The 14,882-nt window shown below is 37.5% G+C and overlaps 1 protein-coding gene across 5 annotated transcripts in view; it reads right to left on the bottom strand.

The window, feature by feature from the left end:
- CCDC171 (coiled-coil domain containing 171) overlaps positions 1–14,882 on the bottom strand; it is a 549,802-nt gene that overhangs the window by 372,080 nt on the left and 162,840 nt on the right. For all 5 annotated transcript variants that reach the window (XM_058301890.2, XM_058301891.2, XM_071216746.1 and 2 more), the window contains one exon: positions 3,752–3,912. In XM_058301890.2, coding sequence (XP_058157873.1) covers positions 3,752–3,912 — 161 coding nt within the window. The remainder of the gene's footprint in view (positions 1–3,751; positions 3,913–14,882) is intronic.

Below are 14,882 nucleotides of genomic sequence, written 5' to 3'. Positions count from 1 at the left end.
ACCCCGGGCCTCCTTGACCAGTGTGGAGTGGCCCATGAGCAGTGCTGATGCGCACAAGGAGTGCTGTGCCACGCAGGGGTGTCCCCCGCATAGGGGAGCCCCATGAGCAAGGAGTGCACCCATAAGGAGAGCCACCCAGCACGAAAGAAAGTGCAGCCTGCCCAGGAATGGCGCCGCACACACGGAGAGCTAACACAAGACGACGCAACAAAAAGAAACACAGATTCCCGGTGCCGCTGATAAGGATAGAAGTAGTCACAGAAGAATACACAGAGAATGGACACAGAGAGCAGACAACTGGGGCGGGGGGAGGAAGGGGAGGGAAATAAATAAAAAATAAGTAAAAATTTTTTTTAAAAAAAGAAGATACAGCAATAAGAATTACCTTAAAGTAGTGGAAACTGGTGGTAGAGAGATGGGGCATGAAACTGCTGTTTATCCAGAGCCTAATAGTACAATTTGACTTTTTAGATAATATGATAACAATAAATTTTTTTATTAAAAATGATATTACTCAGCAAATATGAAACTAATTTGGTGCTATTTTATATTTAAAGTCTAAACTGAGTCCACTGAAATGGGGGAACACCCCTTGCTGTGAGTAATCAGATGGGCAACCCAGAGATGCTAGCTCCTCTGCCTGAGCCAAGAGCTCCACCCGAAAGGAAATTAGTAGGCAGGAGTCTAATGAAGGTTAAGAGAAATCCTGTCCCTTTGAATTCCAATAGAGAGAAGTCAGGAATTGAAAGGTAGAAGATTTAGGCAAGAAAGGGAAGGAAGAAGAAAGTAGCCTGTCTCTAGGATCACCTTCTACCCTACTGGATTTCCTTTTATTTTTATTTTTTTAAGAGCTCAACTAAGAATTTGACAATAATAACAGACTATTTTACCAAGTACCCATCTTTGGTCTGTCTTATGCCAACAATTTAAATAATGATAGTGCTTTTAAGTTATAACACTTTTAGTTTTTATTTTTAGATGATAAACTTTAAAAAGAAGTTCCTAAAAACTGAGTGTAATGAAATAAACAAATTTAGATTCAATCCATTCACTATCATATATTTGACGAGTTGTTTTCTAGTCTTTGACTAGTTCTCCAAACCATTGCCCAACAATCAATGATCAATGAAGATAGACTATATTTGAAAATTCTAAAATAAAAAGATTTGAAAAACTTTAGTTTCATGCTACAAGGTTCAGACAGAAAAAAGTTTATGACTAAGAAAATTTGATTAAACAAATACAAAATACATATTCTATGTAAATTCCTTTTTTGTTATGAAATTGTGAACCAAAATTATGACTCTGAAACACACACACAGCATTTTGCTCCTACGTACTAGTGAAATCCTGCCAGGATCCACCTAGGAAGGGAGGAAACAAAAGCTTAAGAACTTTAAGCACTAGTAAGGTTCAAACAGCATTTTCTTTTTATTATTATCAATGGCTACATAAGTTCTTCCCACGTGAACAGGAAAAGAAAAAAAAAGTCCTTTGCTAAAACTCTCTACTCTAAAAGTTATAAATTGAAAGTATAATTTACCTTAAGGACTTAAAATCTATTAAATCACCCCTTAGAACACATTATCTAAAACTTAGAAGTAATTTTTTTAGAAGTAAATATTACTATTTTTTTCCTCCCCTTCCGCCTCCTCCCCAGTTGTCTGCTCTCTGTGTCCATTCGCTATGTGTTCTTCTGTTACCGCTTCTATCCTTATCAGAGGTACGAGGAATCTGTGTTTCTTTTTGTTGCTTATCTTGTGTCAGCTCTCCGTGTGTGCAGCGCCATATTTGGGCAGGCTGCACTTTCTTTCACATTGGGCGGCTCTCCTTACAGGGCACACTTCTTGCGCGTGGGTCTCCACCCCTGCGTGGCACACACTCCTTGCGCGCATCAGCACTGTGCATGAGCCAGCTCCACATGGATCAAGGAGGCCAAGGGTTTGAACCACAGACCTCCCATGTGGTAGGCAGACGCCCTATCCATTGGGTCAAGTCTGCTTCCCATAGAAGTACTTTTTAAAATTAATGCTTTAATATTTGTGATTCTAAAAGGTTTTTCATACTTTTTAAAGATTCTGAATAATGTCAGAAGTATGACTAGAAAATGAAATCACTTATCAATTTTCAAGCCATACCTTTCCTTCTAAAATACCACAGGTAATTGGAATGAAGGTAGCCACTTCATGTTATATACAAGGAAAAGAAATACAGAATGAGGGAAGGGAACACATAGGAACTATTGATGAGGGCTGGGCTTTAATCCTTATTATAGGACAGTTATATAATGATATAGAATAGATAAGAGACATCAAGTTAAAATTTTAGGATTGTTAGCTAGTTCTTAGTTAGAATATGTCACTGACACTCAGAATTTTAAATGGTGCTTATTGGAATACAAAAGTTTGAATAAAAATTTTCAAACACCAAAACATAAATAACAGCAAACCAAAACTTTAAAGGAAAAACTGTGCTTTGGGGTCAAATTAGAGCTAAATACAGAGGTCAGAATCTTTTTTTTTTCCTTTTAAAGGATGGCACTCCTGCGCAGGGCAGCTTTCCCTTGCTGGGCGACATTCCCACACAGGGCAGCACTCCTAAGCGGGCCACACTTCTGTGCTGGGCAGCATGTTTGCAGGGGGCCAGCACTACACATGGGCCAGCTTGTCCTATCAGGAGGCCCTGGGCATCGAACCCTGGACCTCCTATGTGGTAGACGGTAGTCCAATTGGTTGAGCCACATCCATTTCCCAGAGGTCAGAATCTTAGCACTTAAATGTTAGTCCAAAATTAGCAGGACTATCTTCTTCAACAGCCATGACAGAGAACAGGCAGACAGCTTACTAATTCCCCCAAAAAAGCCTATTATTTCATTATTGAAAAGGATTAATCATTGGAAGCTCAGTTTGACTTCTAGTTCTACTCATAGGTCCTAATCATAACTTCAAAGGAATACTAAAGAAGTGTAAAGTACTATATAAAAGCCCTACAAATAAATTCATACATAAATGTAGATTCGAGCAATGGTTCCAAAGTAATAAAGGGTGTCTCAGGTGATAAGGCCTCTGCCTACCATATGGGAGGACCCGGGCTCAATCCCTGGGGCCTCCTGGTGAAAAAGAAGAGGAGAGAGTATGCCTGCATGGTGAGCCAGTGCCCATGTGGCAAGCCAGTGCCCACGAGGAAAGCTGAGTGTCCACGCAGTGAGCCAAGTGTCCATGTGGAGAGCCAAGTGCCTGTGTAGCAAGCCAAGTGCCTGTGCGGTGAGCCAAGTGCCCATGTAGGTGCCCACATAGCGAGCCAAGTACCCATGTGGTGAGCCGAGTGCCCAAGAGTGCCCACATGGCGAGCAGAAAGCCCGCATGGTGAGCAGAGTGCCCGTGCAGTAAGCTGAGTGCCCACACAAGTGCCCACGTGGCGAGCCAAGTGCCCATGCAGCGAACTAGTGCCCTCATGGTGAGCTAAGTGCCCATGCAAGTGCTCATGTGGTGAGCTAAGTGCCCACATGGTGAGCCAGTGACTGTGTGGTAAGCCAGTGCTTGGGTGGTGAGCTGAGTGCCCCCGTGGTGAGCTGAGTGCCTGTGTGAGTGCCTGCATAGCAAGCCAGCACCCACACAGCAAGCCAGTGCCCATGTGGTAAGCCAAGTGCCCGCACAGCAATTCAAGTGCCCACACAGTGAGCCAGTGCAAATGAGTCACACAGCAAGATGAAAAATCTTTAACTCAGATAATTTCACAATAAAACACTTACATATTTAGTTTTGCAAAACTCTCTTGTGCATTATGCTTCTCTCGTTCATATGCACTTTCAACTTCTTTGAATTCATTCTTGATCATTTCCAAATCTGCAACAGCTTCAGCTTGGCTGGCCTTTTCTACTTGTAAAGCTCCTTCGAGGTCTCGAATGCGTAACTACCAGGTGACAGTAAAGTAATTAAGGCAATCCAAGAAATGCTAGCATCAATCTTAAACTGATAATAATACTTCATCAACAGCCGAGTATCACTCATGCACTTTGCTCTTTCTGCTTTGTTTAAAGAGGAAAATAAACAGAAGACAATGTATTCCTTTTCTCAACACACTTACTGGAAAGGAGGAAAGGAGAATGAAGAGTTGACTGTACTATGAAAAACAATAGAATGATACCATACAACCAGTTATACCAAATTGCCTATTTTTTATCTAACGATCCATTCAGACACTTCATTTTATCAAATATGATAAACTAAGTGGTTTTTAAAAAGAAAAAAAAGTATTCTTCCTCTCTTATCAGAACAATCATTACATGAAATATTTGTAAGCCTAAGAAAGTTGACAGATCTTTTTCTTCCTGGAGATTTCTTTCTGTAATAAAGTGAAATTTTACCATTAAATAGCACTATTTGACTGTATTATTTATGAGTATAGTGATATGCTGTCTGGGATTTGCTTCAAAATAATCTGGGAGTGGGAGAATGAGTGGAATGGTATAATAGATAAAACAAGATTGGCCAAAGTAAGCTGGTGATAGATATATGGGGGGTTTAATTTTCCTATTCTCTCTATTTTGGCACACACCAAAAATTTTACATAGCAAAATATTTTAAAAACTGAATTCCCTGTGTCCAGCAACAGTAGAATGGATAAACTAAAGTATATTCCCAAATAAAATATGTATCTGTAAAAAAAAAAAAAGGCTTATAAAAGTTGTACCATGGAGGGGCATGAAAGCGGTGCAATATTATTGGGTTTGGCAGTGCTGGTTTGGCAGGAGGCTAGGGTGGGGAGGATGGGTTGGACAGTCCATGGAATTGGGGGGGAGGGTTGGAGGAGGGAACAGGTGAACAATGGGGTTTTGCAGTTATGTGGTTGAAACTACAATGTTGGGAATGTTCCTTTGGTAATGTGGCAGGGGAGGGTTACTGGTTTAGGATATTGGAAATAGGGGGCATTCGGAACAGGGCACATCTAGGTAAGCTTCAAGGGACTGTGTAAGTGTTCATCTTGTCATAGTGTGTTGTATCAATGGGTGGAGATCCACATAATGAGCAGAAAAATGTTGGACTCCCATTCTGGGGAGTCCTGCTATGTTCTCAAAAAGAGGGGTGGGAGTCTCTCAAGAGCATAGGCAGATGCCTAATAGAGGACAGAGCAGTTGTCAAGTCTTCAATGTTGTTGCAAGTAACCAGAATCTTGTTCTTCAAAGAGTGAAGCCTGGTGGTTGCTGTGGAACCCGAGGGGAGGGGAGCGGAAGGGAGGGCTAGAATAGATGGAACATGGGGCATTTTGGGAGTGATGGAAGTGTTCTATATGATCTTGCAATGATGGAAAAAGGTGATGTTAAATTTCATCAAAATTTATAAAAGTGTATGGCCTAAAATGTAAACCATAATGTAACCATTGGTTAATAACTATGTTTCAATATTTGTACATCAATTGTAACAAATGTACCATCCACATATAAAATGTTATTAATAGGGGAAAGGGGTAAGGGGGGAAGATGTTGGATATATGGGAATCCCCTATATGCTGTACCTGACTTTTCTGTAACCTAAAACTTATTTGAAGACAAAATGAAAAAACTAAGACACTGAGGGAATAAACGGAAGAAAATGTCACTGAACATACAAGACAACAGATCTTGCAGTGATGAAAGACATAATATCAAAAAAAGTTTAATATTTTTTCATTATTTTTATTGTTCCAATTCTTTAAATTTTTGTATTTTATTTCTTATTTTTAAAACTATCATTATTTCATTTTCCTATTTATTGTGTTTTGTTATTTTTTTGGCTTCATATTTTAAGTTTTGGATCACAAAAGGTTACAACTATGACAAGGGAGGATCACTGGTGCAGGGTGTCAGGAATGGGGGGATACATGAGAGGAAGTTAACCTGGGGCATAAGTACATAAATTAAAAATGTGTTCAAGTGTTCATGGGGCAACAGTGGTTGGAGAGTCACACAATAACCAAAAGAATACTGAATGCCCATCCTGGGGAGCTCTCTGCCATATTGTCTAATGGAATAGCAAGAATCCCCCAAGTACAGGGAAAATGACTAATGAAGGAGGATAGTTCATTGACAGGCCCTTGATACTGATGACTGTACTTATGAATCTTTACTTTTGAAACTGAAACTTAGCTTAGTATTATACGGTGCCTAAGAGTTACCTCCTGAGAGCCTCCTCTATGCTCAAGTGGCCTCTCTCTAAGCTGAACTCAGCATATAAATGCATTACCTTTCCCCCAGTGTGGAATATAACTCTCAGGGATGAGCCTCCCTGGCACCAAGGGATTACTACCAAGCACCAACTAGCAATGCCACTGGAAAAAGACCTTGACTAAAAGGGGGGAAAGGTAAAGACAAATGAGTTTATATGGCTAAGAGTTTATATGGCTAAAAGTTTATATGGCTAAGTGAATCAGGAGGTCATTCCAGAGGTTACACTTATGCATGTCTCAGCAGGATCTCACTGTCTGCCAAAGTAAATACTACCTCAAATAGCAGGGCTACTGGGACTCTGGAGACATCTAGACATTACGGTCAGGGCAGACAGCTCAGAAGTTTGGTTCCTTGCCAGTGGGCCCTACTTTGGAATTTATGCTCCCCGGTGTGACAGAGTTGGACTAAGTTGTGGCTTCCCTACATATGGTTCTTCTGACACTTCCATCTGAACCTATATTAGTACTAGAGTTGATAGGTCTATGTTCAAGAGACTTAAATCTTTGGGCTGTCCATGTACCAGCTGGGCCCTGAATATTAATGGAGTGGCAACACCTATTCTCCAGTTCACTGGACCCACCCAGGACAACTAACAAGGAGATGATGATGGACAATGACCATCCCAAGGAACTGAGAGACTCTACAACTACAAACAAGGGGGTTCCATCCATCTGCCCCATGGGATAGAAGCCCTTCCCTCTCAATTAGAGGTGATGTGGGCATCACCATCCCAGAATCCTCAGGATTGGGGATGAACTATTGCCCAAAGTGGACTTACTGGTATTCTACTTTGAGTTATTGTGATTTAAGCAATGTAAGAACTTACATCATTGATGTGGAGGCAGTGGCCACTGGAGGTTCTGAGGTTAGGGAGAGGGAAAACAGGTGTAATATGGGGACATTTTTGGGACTTGGTAATTGTCCTGAATGACAATGCAACAACACATTCAGGCATCTTGCCATAACCTACAAAATTGTGTGGGAGAGAGGGTAAACTACAATGTAAACTATAATGCATGTTTAGTGGCAATGCTCCAAAATGTGTTCATCAATTATAACAAATGTCACACTAATGAAGGATGTTGATAATGTGGGAAAATGTGGGCAGTGTAGGGAACAGGATATATGGGAATCCCCTTTATTTTTTATGTAACATTTATGTAATCTAAGTATTGTTAGGAAAAAATTCAAAATATATTTTTAAAAAGTGTCAACCATAACATAAACTATAGACCATGGTTAGCAGCAATGCTTCAATATGTGCTCATCGATTGTAACAAATGTACCACACCAATGAAAGTTGTTAATGGGGAAAAGTGGGGGAGGGGAGGGTGGTATATAGGGATTCTCTATAACATTTAGTAATCTAAAGCTTCTTTAAAACTAAAAATAAAACAAAATAATTTTTTAAAAGCTACAAAAAAGGAAGTATTCAATGTAGTGTTATAGAAAGATCTATAGGACATATTGCTAATACATAATGAAAATAGAGAGGTCCAGAACAATGCAGTAAGCTATACTTTTGGCAAGCAAGTTGGGAAAATAAAAATAAGTGATGGACAATGTGGTATAGCTAGGAGAGGGATAGACAGAAGTGAAATCAAGAGTTTTCAATCTTTTAATATTGTCTTGATTTTTGAACTGTGTGGGTATTTTACCCTTTCAGAAAATTAGGCTAAAATTTCTTTAAAAATTATTTGCTGAAGTTATTTAGAAAGGGGGAGGGAGGGTGAAACATACAGATGCTTCACACTAAATAGAAAATGGGCTTTAGAACCATAGGATACAGGTTTGAATTCCAGCCCTGAAAATTAACTTATGTGACTCTGGGCATATTACAAAAACTTCAAAACCATGAACATCCTTATTTATAAATAGTAAATTATATTATCTAGCATATCTACTTTACAGACGTACTATAAGGAACAAATGAAACATTTATTTGATAAACATTTATTAAGCACTTAATATGTACCAAGTAATGTGCTAATAATGTTCAAGATATATTGAAAATATTCTTTCTAAGCTCTTGAGGAGCTCACAGCCTATAGAAGAAAACATACTACAACATATTATGACAGGAAACCCAATGGATAGGGCATCCACCTACCATAAGGGAGGTCCGCGGTTCAAACTCCGGGCCTCCTTGACCCATGTGGAGCTGGCCCATGTGCAGTGCTGATGCATGCAAGGAATGCTGTGCCATGCAATGGTGTTCCCTGTGTAGGGGAGCCCCATGCGCAAGGAATGCGCCCCATAAGGAGAGCCGCCCAGCGCGAAAGAAAATGCAGCCTGCCCAAGAATGGTACCACACACATGGACAGCTGACAGAGCAAGATGACGCAACAAAAAGAAACACAGACTTCCGGTGCCGCTGATAAGGATAGAAGCGGTCACAGAAGAACACACAGCAAATGGACACAGAGAGCAGACAACTGGCGGGGGGGGGAGGGAGGAAGGAGAGAGAAATAAATAAAAACATATTATGACAAGTTTGCACAAAGGTCCAAGGAATTACAGGAGAGCTGAGAACTCTGCTTGGAACAAATCTCATGGGGGAAGCAAAAAGTTAGGAAAGATGAACTCACCAAAAAATGGAACTTAGAAAAATATGAAAATGTTTCATAAATTGATCTTTACAAATGGCAATCACCAGAATTATTTTCCTAAATATGCAAAAATATTTTGAAACAATTGAAACATTTTATTCTTACATGAAAGTAAAGAAGTAGAATAGATATAGAGATAAGTCTCTATTTAAATTTTTTATTTTTGGTCTTTTAAAAGCTTTATTTGTCCTTGGTGTTTTGTCTAACTGTCAAATAATAAATCTAGGAAATATTTTCTTCTTCTTACACTGCTATCCTCTTTCAGAAAATAAACACACTTGATCACAAATGGTAAACCAATCCAACTAAAGAAAATCAGACTTTGAATTAACAGTTTTTGAAGCAACTCTTTGCTTTTGATTCTACTTTCTCATTTTAATGCCACAGTATCCAAACAAAATTAATCAGAGAATACTTCAAATATGTATTTCGCAATAATTTATGATAATATTGTGATTGATTACAACTACTTAGTCTCATTTGCTTTGAAACAATTTTGAAGTTTTAATAGATAAAACTCAAGACATGAAAACAAGAACACAACGCACAAAAACTTATGGGATACAGCAAAGACAGTGCTGTGAGGGAAATTTATACTTCTCAATGCTTATATTAAAAAAGAAGAAAGAGCTAAAATCAAAGGCCTAACTGCACAACTCGAGGGATTAGAAAAAGAACAGCAAACCAATCTCAATGCAAACAAAGAAAGAAATAATGAAAAGATTAGAGAAGAAATAAATGAAATGAAGGAAAAAATAGAGAAAAATCAACAGAACTAAAAGCTGGTTCTTTAAGAAGATCAACAAAATCAATAATTCCTTAGTTAGATTAACATAGAAAAAAAGAGAAATGTAAATTTTTAAAATCTGAAATGAGAAGGGTGACATTACCACTGACCCAGCAGAAATGAGATCATAAGAGGATACTACAAACAACTGCATGCCAACAAACTATACAACCTTGATGAAATGGACAAATTTCTAGAAACACATGAACAAACTACACTGACCCTAGACGAAACAGAAGACCTCCGCAAACCAATCACAAGTAAAGAAATTAAAAATCATCAAAAACCTACCCAAGGTTTTTGGACCAAATAGCTTCACAGATGAATTCTACCCATCATTTTAAAAAGATCTTAGTCCAATCTTGCTCAAACTCTTCCAAAAATTGAATAGGAAGGAATGCTACCAAATGCATTATATGAAGCTAACATCACCCTAATTACCAAAGCCAATAAAGATATTATGAAAAAAGAAAATTACAGACTAATTTCTATAATGAATATGGATGCAAAATCCTCTACAAAATACTGATTAAATCCAAAACACATTAAAAAAATTACACATCAAATAAACATTATTTAAAACAGAGAGAAAAAAAAATTACACATCATGATCAAGTGGTATGCAAAGATGATTCAACATAAGAAAATCAACCAGTGTAATACACCACATTAATTCATTGGAGAAGAAAAACAACATGATCATTTCAATTGATGCAGAAAAGAAACTTGACAAAATATAAAATTCTTTCTTGACCAAAAAAAGTACTCCAAAAGAAAGCAATGGAAGGAAACTTTCTCAATATGATAAAGTGCAGATATGAAAAATGAAAACTCACATTGTACTTAATGGTGAAAGACTGAAAGCCTTCCACTGACAGCAGGAATAAGACAAGGATGAACGCTCTCCCCACTATTAATATTGTGCTAGAAGTTCTCGCCAGACCAATTTGGCAAGAAAAAAATAATAATAAAAGGCATTCAACTAGCAAATGAAGAGGTAAAACTTCTGTTATTCACTGACATGATTCTATATTTAGAAAATCCAAAAAAAATCTACTCAACAAAACTATTAGAACTTATAGACGATTTTAGCAAAGTGGCAGGGATATAAGATTGATATGCAAAAATCAACAGCATTTCTGTACACTACTAATGAGCAATCTGAGGAGGAAGTCAGGAAAAAAATTTCATTTACAATGATGACTAAATCAAATACTTCGGAAGAAACTTAAACAAGGACATAAAGGACCTGTATTCAGAAAACTATAAAACATTGCTAAAATAAACCAATGAAAATCCAAATAAATGGAAGGATATTCTATGTTGATGGGTTGTAAGACTAAATATCATTCAGATGTCAATTCTACCTACCCAAACTGATGTACAGATTTAAGGCAAATTTTTAAAAATTCAACTATCATCCTTTGTAGAACTGGAAAAATAAATTACTAATCTTATCTGGAAGAGTAAGGACCCCCAAATAGCCAAAAATGTCATTAAATAGAAGAACCAAGTTGGAAGTCTTTCACTTCCAGACTTTAAAGCATATTATCTAGCTAAACTGATAAAAATAGCATGATATTAGCATAAAGATAGACAAATTGGCAAATGGAATTGAATCGAGAGTTCAGATATAGACCCTCACATCAACAGTCAAGTGATTTTTGACAAGACTGTCAAACACACTAAGCTGGGTCAGAATAGCCTATTCAACAAATTATGCTGGGAAAACTGGATATCCATATCCAAAAGAAAGAAAGAGGACCTTTATTTCACACCTATACAAAATTATTTCAAAATGGATCAAGGACCTAAATATAAACACTAGAACCATAAAGCTCTTAGAAGATAATATAGGGAAACATCTTCAAGATCTTGTGGTTGGTGGTGGTTTCTTGGACCTTACACCCAAAGCATGAGCAACAAAAGAAAAAATAGATAAATGGGAGTGCCTAAAGTTACTTTTGTTCTTCAAAAGACTTTGTCAAGAAACTAAAATGGCGGCCTACTCAATGGGAAAAAGAAACCATTTATCTGATAAGGGATTGATCTCCATGTTATACATAAAGAGATCAACATCACTAGCTATCAGGGAAATGAATAAAAACTACAATGACATAGGGAAGCAGATTTGGCTTAACTGATAGAGCATCTGCCTACCATATGGGAGGTCCAGGGTTCGAACCCAGGGCCTCCTGACCTGTGTGGTGAGTTGGCCCACACACAGTGCTGATGCATGCAAGGAGTGCCATGCCACGCAGAGGTGTCCCCCACTTAGCGGAGCCGTATGCACAAGGAGTGCACCCCCACAAGGAGAGCCGCCCCGCACAAGAAAAGCTCAGCCTGCCCAGGAATTGTGCTGCACACACAGAGAGCTGACATATCAAGATGACACAACAAAAGAGAGACACAGATTCCTGGTGCCGCTAACAAGAATGCATGCAGACACAGAAGAACACATAGCAAATGGACACAGAGAGCAGACAAAGGGGGGTAAGGGGAGAGAAATGAATAAAAAAATTTTTTTTAATCTAAAAAAATAAAAACTACAATGACATATCATCTCACACCATAGAGAAAGGCCATTATTAAAAGAACAAAAAACTTCAAGTGCCAGAGAGGATGTGGAGAAATAGGAACATTTCTTCACTCTTGGTGGGTGTGTAAAATAGGGTAACCTCTGTGGAAGACAATCTGGTAGTTCCTCAGGAAACTAAATATAGAACTGCCATATAAGCCAGCAATCCTGCTACTTGGAATATATTCAGAAGAACTGAAAGCAAGAACAAGAATAGATCTGCACACCAATGTTCATAGGAGCATTATTCACAATTCCTAAACAATGGAAACAACTAAGTGTCCATCAACCGATGGATGGATAAACAAGATGTGATATATGATGGAATATTATCCACCTATAAGAAGGAATCAATTGGGGAAGCACATGATAACATGGAGGAACCTTGAGGATATTATGTTGAGTGAAATAAACCAGACACAAAAGGAGAAATATTGTATGGTCTCACTGATACGAACTAAATACAATGAGAAGACTTAGGAAGTTGGACTATAAAGTGTAGGTTGGTGGGAGATGGAATGTGGAATGAGAAAGGGGAGAAGATGCTGGATGTATGTAGAATGTTTAATAAGGTCAAATGTAAATATGTAGTAATGGTTGGACTTCATGGTAACACATTATAAGGAATGTAACAAATTGTTGATTTATGGACATGACTATAGCTGAATGTGTAGGCTAGGAAGATTAATGTTAGTTGGAGGGGAAGTGGATTTGGCTCAACTGATAGAGCGTCTGTCCACCTACGACATGGAGGTCCAGGGTTCAAACCCAGGGCCTCCTGACTCGTGTGATGAGCTGGCCCACATGCAGTGCTGATGAGCGCAAGGAGTGCTGTGCCACGCAGGGGTGTCCCCCGTGTAGGGGAGCCCCATGTGCAAGGAGTGCATCCTACAATAGCCACTCCGCACAAAAAAAGCGTACCTGCCCAGGAGTGGCACCTCACACACAGAGAGCTGACAAAGCAAGATGACACAACAAAAAGAGACACAGATTCTCAGTGCTGCTGACAAGAATGCAAGCAGACACAGAAGTACACACAGTGAATGGACACAGAGAGCAGACAATGGGGAGAGGGGGAGAAAAATAAATAAAACAAAAAAAAAATGTTAGTTGGAGGATAGTAGGACAATAATATTGGGAATGTATAACAATGATTTTGGAAGTAGATGAGGATTGTGTTTAATAATAAAAATACAAGAATTTTCAACTACAGGGTGTTAATGTGGTGATACAAGAGAAAAATATAACTAAAGTAATTTATGGACTATAGCTAACAACAACACTGTAATGTTTCTGCAGCAAAAGCCAAGTTGGTACTATATTAATTCGAAAGGTAAAAGAAGAATATGGGGTTTTGTTTTTGAGATATGAATAAGATCAAGCATTTTTTCTCTTCATTTTTTTCATTAATAAGGGGACCTTGACTATGTCATTTAACTAATCTGTGTTCATCTGTGCATCTTTTTGAACACTAGAGGAACAACTGAGTCAAATTAGATGAGATAAAAGTGCCTGAAAAAGGACTTTTTTAGGAGTAATGTCTCCTTAACTGGAAACATTACTCCTAAATGTTGAGCTTCCTATTTCTGTTGTTTTATTTTTCTGAATTTGAAATAAAGTTGTTAAAAGTTTAATTAAATAAAAATAAAAATGAAAAATAAAATTTAATATAGGAAAAAGGAAGATATATGTCTTAAAGTTGTTAAAATTTAATTAAATAAAAATAAAAAATAAAATTGAAAATAAGAAAAAGGAAGATATATGATATGTCTTAAAGTTAAAAATTTAAATAAAAGTTAACATACGAAAAAGGAAGATACATGATATGTCTTACATTTTTTAAATTAGTTTTAATTGATTTATTCATAACCATTTTTCATTTACTGATTTTGGCTACCCCAACATCCTACTTAATATGAAATTCAGAATAAGCAGGAGTACAAAGAAAGCAAGAGAATTTTCAGACTTGCTAAAGTCAATGAGATTTAAACCAGTTTTTCTTCTGAAAATCACTGTATACATTTTATTACCAGACAGTCTATTACATTAGTTCACAAAGCAAGGTTCAGACATAATTACTGATCCAGTATACAACAAAAGTAAGAACATCTTAATAACAAGAATAAAAGTTAATAAAGATACTTTCTGTCAAGTTAGATTTTTTAAATATTTTTTAAAAATCAAATATCATTATAGTTATATAATCTTCATTAAAATAATCTCTTTAACAGATGAATGAATAGCAAATATATATTTACTAGATTTTAAGAAATTACCAAAGTGCTGAGATAAAACATTTAACCAACAACAAAATCATATTTGTCCATAAAATATTCAATTTGAAAGAGTAACAGACTAGTAACTAGGTAGTAACAGACTAACCACCCTCCTTAACTTTGCTGACATTTGGAAAACTGACCCAAGGTAACCTAGAGGAAAGGGCTTAAAGAGGAGAGTAAAAGGAAACTGTTCACATAAAGCAAGATGACAAGTATAAAAGTCATATTGTTCAGGCAGCTTTGTATGAACATTTACTCAAATTTGATATGCAAAAGAGTACCATTAACCTCTAAAGCAGGGGTTCTTAACCAGGGGTCCACGGACCCCCAATGGGGCCATGGGCTTGAAGGCTTGAATTTGAAAAAAAGCAACTTATTATCTTTATTTTCTCTGCCCTCTAACTGAAATCTAGCATTTCCCTCA

Source organism: Dasypus novemcinctus, chromosome 8 (genome assembly GCF_030445035.2).
Source record: "Dasypus novemcinctus isolate mDasNov1 chromosome 8, mDasNov1.1.hap2, whole genome shotgun sequence".
NCBI classification, from domain to species: domain Eukaryota; kingdom Metazoa; phylum Chordata; class Mammalia; order Cingulata; family Dasypodidae; genus Dasypus; species Dasypus novemcinctus.
The sequence above is the reverse complement of the archived record's forward strand: the minus strand, read 5'-3'. Positions and strand labels throughout refer to the sequence as shown.